General features: G+C 36.4%; 1 protein-coding gene across 3 annotated transcripts; it reads left to right on the top strand.

The window, feature by feature from the left end:
* The first annotated feature begins 864 nt into the window (after positions 1 to 864).
* Positions 865 to 16,446, top strand: LOC149081406 (methionyl-tRNA formyltransferase, mitochondrial). Of its 3 annotated transcripts, none has more exons than XR_016193450.1 (9): positions 865 to 1,394; positions 6,967 to 7,018; positions 7,520 to 7,668; positions 7,908 to 8,030; positions 8,536 to 8,638; positions 9,616 to 9,691; positions 12,365 to 12,453; positions 14,181 to 14,356; positions 15,893 to 16,041. XR_016193450.1 is itself a non-coding variant. In XM_089238228.1 (9 exons), exons 1-9 carry the CDS (start codon positions 1,258 to 1,260, stop codon positions 16,007 to 16,009), a joined length of 1,011 nt encoding a protein of 336 aa, XP_089094354.1. In that variant the 5' UTR covers positions 877 to 1,257; the 3' UTR covers positions 16,010 to 16,446. The 3 variants fall into 3 exon arrangements, 2 of the variants coding, with proteins under 2 accessions (XP_089094354.1, XP_089094355.1); XM_089238228.1 differs by having other exon boundaries at positions 877 to 1,394; positions 14,192 to 14,356; positions 15,893 to 16,446; XM_089238229.1 differs by lacking the exon at positions 7,908 to 8,030 and having other exon boundaries at positions 881 to 1,394; positions 14,192 to 14,356; positions 15,893 to 16,061.
* Positions 16,447 to 17,911: the final 1,465 nt, after the last annotated feature.

Here is a 17,911-nt window from a genome sequence, read left to right as displayed (position 1 = left end):
TCTTTGTATATTTCGGTAGGTTAATTATATAATAAATGATTAATTATATCTTTCAATGTGTCGGTTGAAGACAAACACGTCCTTCTGCATGTTTGATTTTTCAGTGCTGCCATCTATATTTCAGAAGTGAGGTGAGTGATGTGTTATGATTGAATTACATTTCTACTGTTTTTGTAGGTCTGCTTCTCTCTGTGGCGAGACTTTTTAAAGGGGAGATCGGCTCGGATTTGCGCCTTGAAGTTGGGAACCCCAGAAAACCAACTTCAGCCGTTTTTTCACCTGGAGGATGAAAATTTAACTATTTTTTTTCATTTCATAAATCTCTCTCCTATAGTCTCGTTAAGACATCCAAAAAATTTTTTGTGATCGGATGAGTAGTACTGACAGTACGGAAGAACTTTGGTTATAATCACCCTGTACATATATATGGATTTGTCAGGTGAATATTCATATTTATATAGTTATAATCATCATGATATAACTTAAATCAAGGAAATAAACATTTTTCTAGATATTATGGCGAGGCAAACTGAAAAGAAAAGCTACCTGGTCTTCGCCGGGAATCGAACCTAGGTCCTCATGCAAACCGTGCAAGTGCGCTATCATACACACCACTGGAGACAGGATTTTGCCCTCCTTATTTCACGCACTATGAAGTAAGGCCACAGCTAGTTGGGAAGCTCAACACAAGTTGAGGAAAATAATCTAAATTCTTGATTGCTATGAAGGATGAAAATTCAAGTTGGTGCAAAAATTTGGGACGACCATTCGGGAATATTGCGAGAAATACTGGACGTATGGTCATGCATCTGGAATAGATAAAATATAATCTCTCAGTTTTATTTCAAAATTACATATGGCAACACGAAAAACTATAGTTACTGTCGTCCGGCTTGGTTAATGTAAACAACAAAAAAAAAAATGCTGAAATCTGGCCTAAACCAAAGCGTATCAATAATACGCTTTGGCCTAAACTGTCCTAGAGCCCTAAGCAGGCATAGAGGACGTTAATCAGTATCCGGCCTGAAACTCAAGGGAAGAAAAAAAGGACACTAATTTGTATTATAATCAGGTCCTTAAGATTATGGGCAGGCATGTAGAATGTTAATTTGTATTGTAATCGTACTCACGGTCAGGCATAGAGGACATTAATTTATACAGTGTGATTTTACTCGTTACAGTAGTGGCTTCTGATGTAACTTCTAAAAAAGCCGGTACGTTGGAAACTCGTGGTTTTGAAACCCACCCGTTACTGCGATGAACGTGTTCAAGGTCCCAATTTGCTGCGCGAGGACGTGTGTGTATGGAGTGCCACGGAGGACAATGTGGAGGATCATTTTCTTCGGGACCGACGATTTCTCTTGCGAAACATTGCGAGCTCTTGTCAGCGCCAAGTAATTATTATTATCATTGCTGAAATTATAAACATAAAAGAAGTGAAACACTTGGCATAATAGATGTGCTAATTGTGATTTGGCGATATTTTGATATATATATATATATGTTGCCAATGTCAGATTTAGCGGTCATAACCGCCACAATTTCTTATGATTGTTGCTTGAAAATAGCAGCGAGCATTGTTTCCTTTTTGGCGGTATGTTGGTGATTTTTTTTCTTTTTTGGGAAAGACAATGGGACAGATTCATAACCGACATTTCTTGTGCTTCTTGGCTTGAAAATGGCTCAAAATAAATTTGACAATGTTACCATGAACATTGTTTGTATTGTTATTAGTTGTGCCCCCCACATCTTGCAGCAGGGTTTCTAGGACGCAGTGGGCTCCCACGCTAAATCTTTCACAGGCTTCTCTGTGGTGAATTATTGTATGAAAATAAAATTTTAAACAAATATATGAGAATCGTCTCAGCCCATGTGCTAGAGCTTTTCAGCCCTACCCTTGTGATGGCTATACTCAAGGTTCCACCCACATGGGTAGGGTTGGCAGGACTATAGTCTGGGACAAACTTTATCATTTCTTTGGGTCCTTCATGATATAAATACAGGGTGTTCTCCCAAAAAAAGACTCCCTGATTTCGAAATGGGAACAGATGCAGTATGGTCCACCACGACTTTGGCGACTTTCTTCTCGCGATAAGTCGCCAAGATTGTCATAATGGGGCTTTGGGTTGCCGTATTTTTTAACATCTTTTCAGTTTTCACTGGGTGATACCAGATGGCGCTGGCTTTGCCAAACAGGATTTTTCTTTTGTTCACTGCGTTTTTTCAAAAATTCAAAACAGCCGTTGTTCCATTTCCAGCGCGTCTCTTGGATTATTATTCCTCCCTTTTGTAGCTCAAGTCATTTGGATTATTATCTACTACTCAGGTTGTATCATACCGTTTTGTTAATTCGTTCTATTTATTACCATTGCCATGCCTTCTGTCTTATCGGTTTATTATTTAAAATGAACCTACAGAAGTTTTCATGCCTGGATCCGTTTATTATTAAAAAAAGGTCCGGGTTTTAGTTTTAATGCATGGATCTGTTTATTAAAAAAATGGCCCAGATGTAATTTTTTTGTAACTGATATTTTTCCTATATTTATGCTTGGTGATTTCTATTATGTTTTGCACGGCGAAGGTTTTTTTTTTTTTCGGCGCCAAAAATCGCCAAGTGGCGGACCATACGACAGCTGTTCCTCGAAATGAAATAAATTTAATTATCCTTATCGGTACCAAGACCTTGACGCATAATATCTTTTTTTTTCACCATTCACCTGTGTTTCTTTTTTGTTACAATTCTCCTTCCTCCCTGACACAGTAATAATCCACATTAGAAATCAGGATAATCCTTAAGGCACACCACCTTCTTTTAATCTACACGTGTAATAATCCATGCCATAAATCGAAACAATCCACTCACGTGCATCTACGGAATTGAATGGACGGTAGACTAGTGCTACCAAATTTAGAAAAGAAATTAAGAAAATAAAATTCTCCAGAAAAATAAATTCCGCAGGGTTTGAAGACGTTACGAGGCCTCAGCCCGACAGAAGCAGTCCAACACTGGGAACTTTGGGGGGAAAAATAAAGTCTTTTTTTGCAAGCAGTCGTTGCAATCAAATCAAAATAGGTAAAAAAAATTTCACAGCACAGAGATGGCGCAAACGATCACTACTGAACTGTACATTGCAGTTTTGGAACAGCTTGTCACCTGTGTTGGAGGATCGCTGAGGCATTTAGTGGTTCTTGCAAGATGGGGCCCAACTACGCTGTATCTCAACGGTTTCCGCCTTTCTTCAGGAACACTTCGGGAATAGAGTTATTGCATTAAACTATTCCATATTTACTAACAGGCGTGGTTCTAAACACACCCGATCTTCCCCCAGGGAACTACTTTCTGTGGGGCAAATTGAAGAACACTGTTTTCCGGAACACTGGGTGAGCTTCAAGATTTTATATGGGGGGCATATGCATTCATTTTTGTTGAGGAACTACAGAGAGTGAATGAAAATTTCATTCTTCATTTGCGACCTCTTATGTGCTGCGAAAAGTGCACATTTTTGAATCCATTGTGATGTGATTGCAATGACTGCATGCAAAGGACAGTTATTGTCTATTTCTCTGACTCGATATTGCGATTATAGCACATAGCGCCCTTGTCTGCAATATTTGTAACTAATTTTGTGAAACTTTGGTATCAGACTGTTACGGCTTTCAGAATAAACATACCATTTGTTTTATTCTTCTATCAATTACCATTCCAGAGTTATTTCATTTTAAAGTCAGTGTCCGGAAAATTCACTGTCAAGAAAATTCCGCAACACCAATTCAACATGAGTGAATAAATGATCGAGCGAGCAAGTGAATGAGTGAGCAAAACCGTCCTGTCACTAGAGCTAGCTTGCTCTCTCACTCACAAGGTCAATCACTCACGTGCTCACCAGGTTACTCACAATCTCGCTTACTATGGCAATCACACTCTCAGTAGGCTGGTCACTCACTTGATTTCGAGATCACTCACTTTGTCACACACTCAATCATCAGATCACGCGCTTACTCACTAGCATTTCATTTGTATTTTTAAAGCATGGAGAGGCATAAACAATGTATACAATACTTGGCAAAGAACTAGAAATGAAATTGCTTCATTTTTCAAAAATGATTACACCGGTATTGAACAGTAAAATGCAAACAAATCTCTTTAAAAGAAATGGCAGCGTAGTAAAACCCATCCGGTTCACTTTGACTTCATGTTGACCTCCGATGTAAATAAACAGAGCTTGTAATTTACATATTTTGCACTATGCTTTTGAAAGTCTTGAAGGAGCGTCATAAAGGAGCTTAAATATCTTACATGCCTTCATAATTTGCTGTGTATTGTTGAAGATTTGACAGATTGGACTGTGGAAGACATAAAAAAAAAAAATATTTATTTCGAGAACAAAATTATCTGTGGTTGCTAGTGCACTGTTTTGGTCAAAAATTTTTTTTGTTACCAAGTCATTTCTGTTATTTTGCTTTGACTTGATTCAGTCTTATAGGATACTGAAATAGTGCTATGAGGAAAAATTTTATAAATTTTTTTAGGAATTTTTTCTTATGCTATGATTGTTTAAGGAGGGTACAATCCCCAATCTTACTTTTTGGTCGTCCTCTTTTTCATAATTTTCCTTATTTTTTGAGTGGGGGGGCCCTGGAAAATGAATATTCAACAACCAAAAATATGAAAACATATCCAAATAAAATAGACATCATCCACATTTGTTATAAAAAAAATTCATAAGTAAAAAGACTTTGGATTTATGTTTTAAATTCTATAAATAAATTTTTTAATTCAATGAATTTTCACCAGGTGGCAAAAATATTTGCTTTATCCAAATAGGCTAAAATATGTATCATGATTTGTTATTAAAAATTGATAAGTGTAAGGTTTTATGATTATTCATTTATAGAATTCAAGACAGATAAATCCAATTTTTTAATTCTATGAATTTTTGCCAGGTGCAAAAATGTGGCAAAAACTATTTGTGCCAGGGCGGTTTTTACCATAGATTTTTCCACTGTGGCAAAAGCTTGCCAACCCTGGAGAGTATCCTTCCGGGTGAAATAATTATAGACCAGATAATTCCATTTAACGATGACTAAATTTCAGGGAAATTGAAGTGAATTTTTTTATTTCCAATGTTATGTTTCAGCCAAGGGACCTTAAAAAACATCAAACAGGTGCACAAGAAAATGCTGCTTTGATATTTCAATGTAGATGAGTGTTCCTTTCCATTTTCCAAAAAATTAAAAATCTGAAAATGTCATCTGGCCTGCAGAAGTATAGTAAAACTTGACAGAAACCATGCTGCAAAAGTTGGCCAAGACTGTCATTGGGTAATTATTAAGAAACAAAGGAATCGGATGAAAATTCTTTTAATTTTGAAAAGAAATCCTGAGGTTGCGAGGAAGCAGAGGAAAAAGATGTGGAAGTGTTATTAGCCTGTAAATGTAAAAGGTGTCTGATTTTTTGCAAATGCAGAAATAGTCTACAAAGTTTTAACTTGCAATGATTCATTGTCAAGCGATGGATTAGATCAGTGGAATGTGTATGTCATTTCTCTTAGAGAAATTGTCAACCTTTCTCAAGGGCATCGCGATGAGTGGCGAACATTGATGTGATTGCATATTCATTGCTTTGTGGAGTGGTTCTTTCTTAGACTATTCTGCCACGCCATGGATAAACGTCATAGCAAGAGATCCATGGAAAGTAAAAGTTTGAGAACCACTGGGGGAGGGGGTTAAATTCTGACACTTCACCACCAAAGACTCATTCAGAAGCTGTGGTTGTTTTTGAAACTACCCTTCCATACGGGGAGCAGCATGATAATGCAACTCCTGCAGACATGTTTTTGAGACGATGGCTAAGCAATGCATAGTCTGTTAGTTATGTTACTACTTCAAATGAAAATGGGAATTTTTTTAAGGAAACTATGTAATTTTCATCATTATGTGGTATGATCATGTATTCATTTTCCATACATAAAATGTAACTTGTTAAAAAAAAAAAAAAAGCTGAAGTTGGTTTTCTGTGGTTCCCAACTTCAAGGCGCAAATGCGAGCCGATCTCCCCGTTAAAAAGTCTCGCCACAGAGAGCAACAGTCCTACAACGGTAAATCATTCAACCATAACACTTCACTCATAGTTTGTAAAACTTGGGACAGATGACAGCACTACACATAACAAGCATTACACAGAAACAAACTTTACGTCAGGTTGCACTACACGTACACACACATTCCCGCATGTACCGATTCGTTGGGGGGTTCCGCGGGGGGGGCGGTGCATGTGTGGTGTAGCAGTAGTAGGTAGGGGCTCGGGGATCCATGATGATCTTAAGTCAGCCACCTCGTTGGGCAGTTTGCCTGTTGTGGCGTTGTATTTGTATTTGTATTTGTATTTGTATCACTCATTCTGTCACTAGTTCTTTCAGTCTACCACTGGGTTGCTCATCTAAACACTTTCTCTCTAAGTCGCCCACTCACTTACTAGGTCACTATCTTTAATTATTTAAATAACAGAATTTGGCGAGAGTGATTGTCTGCTCTAGTAATTGATTGGGGTTGTTGAGAACGGTGGATATCAAGTATATTGCCGCATTTCATTTTAGTGAGAGATTAGTTGAGAAAAATTATGAAAGTATCGCTAAATCTGGATTAGTACTGCTATTCTGTGAACGTCCAGAAAACCTGAATGGAAAGTTGAGGTTGAAGTCACAGGGAAAACCGTTTAATGTTTATTCTGCAGTCAAATTCTCGTGGTGGCCCCTAGAGAGTAAGGTGATGTATCGCTGTTAATAGTTAATAAGTAGGTATAACAAACTTTCAGATTTTTGCCTGCCTTTTATTGGAGAACCGTCATTAAACTTTAAATAACAATTGCGTTTTCTTTGTCACCGCAATATAGCAAGAGGTTATTGTATTGTTCTTTATTATTTCGAAATTCCCATTGACTCAATAATTATGAAATTTCAATTTCAGAAACGCTGTGGATGGTGATAAACTTGTCAGTGCTCTAGACGTTTGTGCCGGGGTAAGTGACAATTTAATAGTGACTAACCGTATCAAATTACTGTTAATTACAAAGGGTGCTCAACTCTTTAGAGGGTGAGGGGCCACTTTATTGGGTTTGCAACGTATTGCAAGCCACTCAAGTGATCTGGAAATGTATCATGGGCCACTTAGATGATCTGGAAATATGCTGAAAGTCACTTATATGATCTGAGAATGTGCCATGGGCGGCCTAGAAAACCTCTATGCTTAGAAGCAGTGTAAAAATGCCCTGCAAGCCACTTGAGTGGTCTTCTGAAAATGTATATTCAGCCACTTGAGTGATCCTAAGCAGAGTGTTTTGCATTGTTCTTCAATCAGCCCTCAGCTCACCAGAAATGTTCTGTGGTGAAAATTCTCATAATAGTGTTTTCTGCACTTTTTTTTCTAAAATTCCTCCAGATTGTTCTGCAGCAGCATTGATTTTTCAGCATGTATGGTTTATCATGTACTGTATTTATCGTGTGCCTTTCTGTCTTCACAGGCGAACTTAGCCGTGAGAAATTTCTGTACGGAAAATGCGCTGACTGTTTATGAATGGCCATTCATAGTTCCAGCGAATCGATATGACATTGGGATAGTTGTCTCGTTTGGTCATCTAATACATTCGCAAAGCATCGAAAACTGTAAATTGTAAGTGATGTCTTTATTCTTCCATACATGTCGTGCTTCCAAAACTAACGGGATGATGCAACATAACAATGCACTCTGGAGTCCCTTTTATCTTTTATCATCCAAGTTAAGCAGACAACAAAATGCTGAAGTGATCAATATCGTATTTTCACCACAAGTCATTTATTCACAACACTCAAATTTTTCAGTTAACAATTAGTTTCGTGGTAGGGGGCTAATATACATTTCATATTTTGTAGCGGCATGATAAATGCTCATCCAAGTTTGCTTCCTCGCTGGCGAGGTGCCGCTCCGATCCAGCACACTATTTTGAATGGGGATACGGAGACTGGAGTAACGATATTGGAGGTATCGCCTAATAAGTAAGGTTTATCCTGTCAAAATAAGCATTTGAATCCATGTAATTTGAATTATAGTCCTCAGAGAACGAGAATAGGCTTTTTAATATGTCATATGATGTCAAGCAATTATTTCTTTATAGATAAAGTGAGATCTCGAAAACCAGCATCAATTTGCATTCTTTTAAAATTGGCTTCATAGCGCTAAGGGGGCTATATTGCTTTGGTCAACTCGAGATCTGGGTTCAAGTTTTGTTCCTTCTCTTGTGTATCATCAAGGTAGGTAGAATGAAAAAATGATTTGGTGACAAAAAAGTGATTTGTACCAAGCAACCCCAGAGTATTTTGCCTTTGTATCACCTCAAAACAAAATAAACCTTTCATTTTGAAGAGGGCATTCTCTTCCTCGGAGGATTATAAAAAGCCCATTCGTCAAACTGATCTGATTAATTTTAAGTGACAGTAAGATGATTCCAGATGAGAAAATTGATATAGATATTAAAAATATTGTGATTCTTTCTTCCGAAAGGTTTGATATCGGAAGAATTTTGATGCAAGACCGTTATGCAGTGCCTTCTAATTGTTCAACTTGCATGCTAAGTAACATTTTGTCTCGAAGGGCATCGGAGATGGTATGTGTTTGTGAAATCACTTTTGTATCGCTAATTGTTTTTCTTTACATGATGAAAACTGTAATCTCAGTATTGAGATTTCCAGTAGATAAACCATTTCCAGAAGAATGAATGGAAGGGGAAAAAAGCCTTTTGTGTAGAAACACAACAGTTTCTTGTGTCCTTGCCTGTGAACCTAGCCTATCCATATGGAAGCTTCTTGTGACCTTGTGCGAGCAGCTATTGTACCAATTATATTTTTACTGAAAAATGGAGCAAGTATGAGAGAAAAATTCTGCAAGACACCATTCTCAGAATCTAATTGAATATAGCGGAAAACAATTCATTACGAATCAGGACTGTGGGCCTGGTGCCCAGAGGGGAAAAGATATTAAAACCAGAGTGATATCATTGAATGCACATTTGCCATGTACACCTGACGATATCATTGCTTTTGACTTGTGGTAGGTACTTCATGAGATATTAGCGCTTGAAGAATTTTGTCTAGCAACTTTTTGCAAATGCTCTCAGTCTTGTCAGGCGATTTAAAAGACATATTCTTGTCAAAATCATTTTTAGTATGAGAGGATGCAAATTTGGGCTGATGTAAGACGTAAGTCAGGATATTACTGTATTGGCATTTTAATCATTACATGCTATCAACCAATGATATTTTAAACAGGAATTTTTATATTCAAAAGCAGTGTTTGAAACCTCTGATGTGATAATTTAAAATCAACAACTCGCCAACACTGGTCATCAGTTTTCTTTTAATATTTTCTTTTAACACAAGCCTGAAATTGTCAGTACGGGCATAATTACCCCTTGACAACTCATATATATTGATTCACTTGCATGTTTAGATATATCACATTTTACATCATATTGTATTGTGTTTTTGAATGAATTTGATTGAATAAAGTTTCTTCAACTTAATTATTGTCGAGAATTTTTTTTTCTTCAAGTTAATGATTTTGATACTCTCTGTAATTTTTCAGGTGTTAAAAGTACTTCAGAACCTGCCATTTTATCTAGCGAACAGTTACCCACAGCCGAAGAATGGTGTTACACTAGGTACCTACAAATTATACACCCATTTTTTCAAAGATTATTGAATTTTTCTAATAGAGTAATACCCTCTATTAGTATAGTACAACAATACTCTTGAAGTTATGCTATAGGCGAGGCTAACCATCATGTAAGTCAAGTTTATATAAGTGTGGGTACAATTTTGCATACAAATACATATAAGTATTAATAACTAGCTATAATACCCGGTGCTGCCCGAGTTTTCTTCAGTTACTGGGAAGATTGAAAAAGTGACAAACCACACACATTATAAAAGCATAAACTATTATATATAATACTGGCAGCATAAGATGCGACAAACCATTGTAAAGGCATATGCACATCGGAAATGCATTGCTAGGGAACCAGGGGTAACCAAAGTAAACATTCCGAAAGTGATTGTTGAGGCCCAGGAACCATTATTGCCAACAGTTTTTCACCCATTTCGGGCATTTGTTCTGCTCTGACAAACTATTAAAGTAGCCTATCGTTCAATCCAGGCCCTGTTTGGTATATATGCAAAATATGGCAATGATCAATCTAAAATAGTAGATCTGTATAGAGAACACACACACACAGAAAATCAATTTTACATATATATATAGATTGGTACCTAAATCTCTAAATTTCCGTGACGTGTAACCAAAATGGGATCCAATTTTCACTTAAACAATGCGGCATGGTGAAGAGATTCTCGGTTTCTTGCAATTTGACAGGAAATCACACCTTTTGGCTCTTGTCCAGTGGTGAATTTGACCTAATTTTTGAACTATTACCCCTCTTTTGTTCCAAAATCATAGGTTTGTTCTTGCCGCTGATAAAAACATCAGAATTCCTGGATGACTGTTGCCATGTAAAGCACGCTGGCTAATTCATCCAGTGCTCTGTGAGAATAACCTAAAAAAAAAAGCACTGAAATTCTTTTTGGCTGTTGATCTTTAAATAAAATTTCATTTTTTGGAAAAACGCCACGATGGACAACTTATTTGCATCAATTACAGACTCTCTGTAGTGAAGGGATGCTCGAATTATCATCACTACAATATGATTGAATCACAGAGGAGGTGTTTTCTTCTTAATTATTCGCTAATAAGTTAGTGAATGGACCAAACACTCCCACTATTTCTGATGTGGGGCCCATCAAAATATCAACTTCTTGAAAATTAAGCAATGAATTACAAGAGCTCAAACAATCACAATAAAAACTCTTGATTGTTTTTGTTACAAGACATACAAATCATTGTGTTCATAATGGTGCATGGAAGAAGGTTTATTGCAAAGAAAGTGTCGAATTAACTGAATAAATGCCATTTTTAAGAAATTAAATGAAGTCAAAAAAATTATGAAGCATTTCTCCCCTGTTTTCCGTCATTCTGGATAGCTTTAAATTTCCATTGTGCTTGTATTAAGAAACAGATATGGGGGTATGAAGAGAGTGATTTCCCCTTCACTAAAAAGTATATAGTTTCATAGGTTAGAGGGGGAGGAACCATCACGCTTTCACCTATCTCATACACACCCCCAGAATTCACTCCCCCCCCCCCCTTCCTCCTGTTAGAAGGTTCTGTATTCGCTTGTGCCAGTGGTTAACAAACTTTTGTCAGCTGCGGCTCTCTTAGGGCCGTATTCACAGACATGGTTTAAACTGTAGTCACAATTTTTGGATAAGAGATCAACATAGATTGGTTAAAAATCTGAATTTAAACATATCCGTGTCGATCTCTCATAAAAAAAATGTGACTAGTTTAAACCATGTCTGTGAATACTGACCTAGCCTAGTTAACTTCTATCCTCAGCACCCCAGAATAGTCTAACAAAGAGCCATATCAAAGCACTAAACAGGCTTTCTTTCTTTCTTTCAAACCGTTCACACAACTCATGTCTATCGCCATGGCTAATTTACTACCTAGTGAGTTGTATCAGGCACATTCACTAAACATGCACACATGAATATTGGCAGCTCACTGCGATTCACCTAACAAAAGTTGGTGACTTTGGAGTCACAGCACATAATTTGTGAAACACTACTACTAAACCAGACATGCACCTCGTCCATATTCCGGAAACCTCTAACGAATTGGTACATGTTTGAATGTATGTGTACATGTAATAAAACCTGTCGTGAAGTTTGTTTCTGTGTAAGGCTTGTTATGTGTAGTGCTGCCATCTGCCACCAGTTTTTCTAACTGTGAGTGAAGTGTAATGATTTAACGATTTATTGTTGTAGGCCTGTTGCTATCTGTGGCGAGACTTTACAAGGGCGAGATCGGCTCGCATTTGCACCTCAGAGTTGGGAAGCACAGGAAACCAACAAACAACTTCAGCCGACCACCACTGTGGTGATGGTGGAAAAGCCTTCGTGAAACACTGGCTTACGCTCATGACTGGAAATAAAATGAGATTTTTTTTTTTTTGCTTGTGAAGAGAAAAATAGCGAATATTTCTTCTCTGTTCTAACCATGCATGAGTATGCAAATTTTTACATTAGTATCAATTTGAGTTGCCTGGAAAAAAAAATGGTTAAGACAAATATTAAGTAAGAACTGTTGAATAATTATCAAATAATCATATGAATAATGGTATTTTAAGTGCTGACCAATGAAGTTTAAATAAAATTATTATATGATACACTATATTTTTCAAGTATACATTATGTATTTGTTTCTTCACACTTTGTAGCTTCCAAACTGAAATCCGAAATGGGTCAGATTCAATGGTGTCGAAACTCTGTGGATATTGATAGGCAAATCAGAGCATTCTCAGGATTTGTAAGTATTGTTATGATTATTTTATTGAAAGGGAAGGGGGAAAATGAAAAAAAGGCTAATCATCTTCTACGTTATGAGTACTTTAAGATTTTCTTCCGCTATCTGAAACAACCGAAATATATTTTTTTTTGCCTTCTCATTTTCAAAGAAACATGATATCAGTGGTCAATCAAATTCCATTATCAATTTTTGAACCAATCTTTGTTAAGTTTATTTAACAGGGCTCCCACTTTTTAGTAAAATGTCTTACTTTCTTGATTTTGTCATACTTTCTTAGTTTTGACCTACTTTTTTTTTTTTTTACCAAACCCTGTCAACAAAAGTTGTTGAAAAGGAAATTGCATTGAAATGTTGCAAAATTATACAAATGTAGTAGATTACAACTTCTGCTTTGGCAGAATCATTGATTGCAGTGTTTTTCAGGTTATTTGAGGAGCATTTGGTCTATTAATTTTTCCTTTTGCTTGGTTTGGGGTTCAAAGACTCGTTTTGTGTCAATTTTTTGAGTAGTCATTAAAAACTTCTGTCTGGATGCATAAATGATTTTGTATTTGCTACTTCATGGTCTTAGACAGTAACTAACATTCATCATTCAAAATTATGGTGCATATTTTGTGTATAGGTGAAACAAGAGTTTGCATAACAAAGCAGTTGGATACATAGGCCTATTCTAGGTTTCGTGATTCTGATGCTACGCAATAGCATTCAACTGTCTTCTGTATTTTTAGGACTAAGCTCTGCAAAGAGCTAGGAATGAAAGTATTTCATTTGTCAAGTAAAATGTTAACAAATCCCTTTAAAAAGATAGACAGCACATTATTTACATTGAACCTCTTTGCAATTTAAAAATTTTGCACTGTGCTCTTGGAAATGGTCCTGAAAGGAGCGCCATTCTTAGAATAACTTATGCGTCTTCATGATCTGTGCATCGTGAAAAAGTGATGCATAAAGGACAAGAAACACAAATTGAAAACATAAAACTTCATTTAATTACAGCATTTGTTGGATGTGCATTGCATTTATCATATGTTCAGAGCATATTACATTTGTGTCAATCATATGTTCAGAACGCATTACAGCATGTTCAACAGTAGGGAGAAGGGTCTCGTTGAGGAACTATAACAAAGTTTCAACGAAATATAAGTCAATCAGAATGGGCTCTACACGTACTGTTGAACAGTTGGGAGAAGGGTCTCGTTGAGGAACTATAACAAAGTTTCAACGAAATATAAGTCAATCGGTAATATAAGTCAAATATAAGTCATACGAAATATAAGTCAATGGGCTCTACACGTCTGAGTAGGGTGAGTTTAATTATAGACACCCTGCATGGAGGGTGACTCTTAAGTTGTGGGGCATACAGGGCATTGCTTTAGGAGGGGGATGCCAAATATGTGTTGAAGGGGGGGGGGAGTGTTTTCCCCATAATGAGTGTTTCCAAAATAATGAGGGCAGGAGGTGCAAGAAGTAGGTCACACTTGTATAGAGATTTCTTCTGGAGCTAACCCGACCATGTGTAAGGACAGTTCTATTGCAGTTCTTTTGGGCCAATGGTTTGACGTATTTGATCAATAAGTATTTATATTTCATTATTTTTGCCTGAAAAAAGAAATTTGTACCATCACAAAATGTGGTATAGCATATCCTTACAATCATATTAAATTTATATTCTATTTCAAACAAGAATTATACCTTGCATTTCCATTTTAATGCAATTTAATTGATAGTTTATTTCCAGATTAAACTGTATACCCATTGGAAAAACATGAAAGTACTTGTCCTCGATACCTTGAATGCTGATGAAGTGGCAACAGCGCAAGTCGATAATTTAGTCAATGCCTCAATCAGACCAGGCTTCCTTTTTTATCACAAAAGAAGAAAGAAGCTATTCGTTAAGTGTAAGGTATGGTAAACCTTTCATTCCTATTCCAGTTAATATGAAGCATTGATTAAATTGGGTGCGCAACCATTGGCCCGCAAAAGTATTTTGATAGAAAAATATCAGTATACACAATATGCGTAGGCTGGCCACATTTCTTCCATAAAAGTATGGGGGAATGTAGCCTACACTGCATTACATTCACTAGTAAAATGTCACACGATAAAAGCAATTTTTTCATTTTTCATGATAGGGATACCCATGGACAGAGCTCCAGACTGGAGGGGGAGGAAGACAATTCTTATCTTTTTTTTGTTTACATTATAAATTCATTATAGAGAAAGAGGAGGTCCTGGAGGCCCCACCAAATATCCCAGCCTAGGAGCCTGCTGGATGATATGGGGAACCGTTATTTTACCACGCATCCTGCTTTTGACTGAGCGAAAAAATAATTCTATAGTTGGTGAGCGGAGAAAATTGATGTCTGAAGCACTGTGCTCACAAAAAATTGAAATTGTGGGCAAAAGAAATTTCTGCCAGAGAAATTATGAAATTTGATTTCTCTGCTAATGAATGCTGTTGATGTTTTTTACGAAATAATTTTATTCAGTGCACATCAAAAAGCTGCCTTACATATGTTCATGCTCACATATTACAATGCTCAGAATTTGATGGTTATTCACACTTTTTTTTTTTTTATTCCACACATGCAATCTCTTCACAAATTTCTCAAGCGTATTGTATTTTAAACCTTGTCAGAGTGGAGTGCCAAGTGGAAATGAAGCCATAAATCACAATAGCTCAAAAATTCATAATCAAACCCCTTTTTAAAGTTACAAAACATAGAGTTAGTCTCTGTCACAGCAAGCTTTTTTGTCCATAATTCCAAAAAATTGATTCGGGGTACGCTGCAATGGCATATTTTTTGTTATGTAATTATATCAGTTTATAATTAGTCATAATTATTATGGTTAGCTTTGGCAACCCATTAACGATCAAAGGAATCTGAATATTGATATTGTAGTGATTCACGTATAGGGATCGACATAAGGGGCCGGCGAAAGCCCAAATTTCAGACATTGGCCGGGTCAGCTGGGCTGGCCACTTCTGGAGTAAAACATATATACATACACTAAGTTCTTTGTATATATATATATATGTTCTTTGCCCCCACCCCTCCTCCCCCACAGTAAAAGTTGAAATGTTGGGCCTGTACACGAACAAAGGTTTATTGCAAAAATAAGTCAGAGACTGAATAGATACTGTTTTAAGAAGTTTCTGTAAGGGAAAACAATTTACGTTGTTTTTTTCCTATTGCAGTTAAAATAACTGTTATCCGTCATTCTAATCTGGGTAGTTTGAAATTCCTGTTGTGTGTGTTCTAGTGTTAATAGTACATATACAAATTCTCACATCAGTCGAATCATTAATTATACTTAGTTACGTAATATTTTCTTAAGAGGGACAACTTTGCAGCAAAATTATATGTGCTCTTTGCAATCAAAAACAAAGAGGATATATATCTCTAAAAATGAGTAAAACATTGTTTTCATTCGTTAGGATGGCTGGATTGGTGTCAGTTTGTTGTCTGTACCAAAGCGAGGAAAAATCACAGCGTCCGACTTCTATAATGGATTTATGACTAAAGTTGAAAAGAAAGAATGGTTCTTTGTATAATGTTGCTGTTAAATTCAAATAAATTTGTCGATAACAAAATTTCAATGATTCTTTGATGTCTTTGGATATAATAATTGGAATTATTCACAAGTTTTTCATAGAGAAGTTTATAGAATTGGGTTTTTAAGGTTCAAGAAACAAAATTGTTTTAATATTGCTTAAGTTAACAGTTACACTTCACTCATAGTTTGAAAAATAAATGGCAGCCCTAAAAATTCATGCATAACACTAGATACACACACAAACTGTTAGGAACATATGTTCATTGCTGGCACAACTCATTTGGTAGTAAATTGCCCATGGCGATAGACCAGAGTTGTGCTCGATTTGAAAGAAAGATAAGTTGATTGGAATTCGGGAAGGTTCTGTATTGGTTTTTTACTCAAGTTGGTATGTGATGACTCGTCTTTTGTAAAAATAAAGTTTTGTTCCTTTGGAAGTTGCAGATTGATTTTTTCCTGAAATCATGTCAGCTGAGAACGAAAACAAACCTATGTATGGGCGGGGGGGGGGGGGGGGGGAACTTGGCTAGGGGTTGAATTTTGATATGTTTTAGGTTTGGATTCATTGTTTTAGAAAGCTTATATATATAAAATTGATTTTCTGTGTGTGTATGTTCTCTACACAAATCTACAATTTTAGATCTATCGTCACCAAATTTTGCATATATACCAAATGGGGCCCGAATTGAATGATGGGCTACTTTAAAAGTTTGTCAGAGCTGTTCATATATGCCCGAAATGAGCAAAAAAACTGTCCAGCAACAATGGTTACTGGGCCTCAACAATCACTTTCGGAATGTTTACTTTGGTTACCGTGGTTCTCAGACAGTGCGTTGTTCAGACATGCATATGCCTTTATAATGGTTTGTCAAATTTTCAATCCTCCCAGTAATTGAAGAAAACCCGGACAGCACCGGGTGTTATAGCTAGCTGATGGGGAGGTAGGAGAAAAACTTCAGTGGGTTGAATTTTGATATGCTTCAGGTTTGGATATATTGTTTTGGGAAATTTCCTGTAAAAACTGAAGCAATAAACTACCAACTGAATATATGGTTTGGCTCTCCTCTCCATCTCAATTATTATTATTATTTTAAGTTATAGACGAGGAATTAGTTGGAATCAACATGAAATTAGAGACCTTTTAACGACAATTTATAATATAAAGAAAAGATCATTTGCAGCAGGTTTACAGAGACTGTGTCATCTCTCTGGAAAGCCACTAAAACCACAGAGACTTTGCACTTGCCACTGCTAAATATGTATCTAGCATATAATAAATTTAAACTTCAAATAAGTTTCAAATTAATTTTAAATTTTTACGTATGTGTGAAAATGAATAAATTTGATTGGAATGAACTGCATAGTTCAAACTAGCTTCTCATCATGACGTACCATGAGTTACTGTACCTATTGTCAAATGATATATTTTCACCTTAAACCCACTGAGATGAAAACGACACGTGGTGTAGTCCAACATTAATAAAACATGAACATTTAACTTGTTGAACAATTTTTATGGAAACTTGGCCAACGACATTTCGCCTCCTAGCACCTAGTGTTATCTGAAAAAATAATTTTGAAGAGTAATTTTTCACTCCTCTCCAAAATTTTAAGGGGTAATTTTGCAAAATCAGGGTTTCCCCTCCATGAAAAAGTTACTCCATTTAAAAAAAACATAACATTTGAAGGAGTATTTCCACTCTTTAACTAAATTTGAAGGAATGAAATTGAATTTTGATGCGTGAATCACACATCTAGATGTGTATTGGTGAACACCGATTCCACCCCTTCGGCATTGTGTACCAGACAAGGCCAGGTGAGAGAGTATGCAATTAAGTGACAACATTTATGAAAGACTCACTGATAAGGTCACTCATACAATCACATACTTACTCACTCA

Source organism: Pholcus phalangioides, unplaced genomic scaffold (genome assembly GCF_987345545.1).
Source record: "Pholcus phalangioides strain wild (caught in Gottingen) unplaced genomic scaffold, Ppha-v1.0 ptg000010l_1, whole genome shotgun sequence".
Classification (NCBI taxonomy): domain Eukaryota; kingdom Metazoa; phylum Arthropoda; class Arachnida; order Araneae; family Pholcidae; genus Pholcus; species Pholcus phalangioides.
The sequence above is the reverse complement of the archived record's forward strand: the minus strand, read 5'-3'. Positions and strand labels throughout refer to the sequence as shown.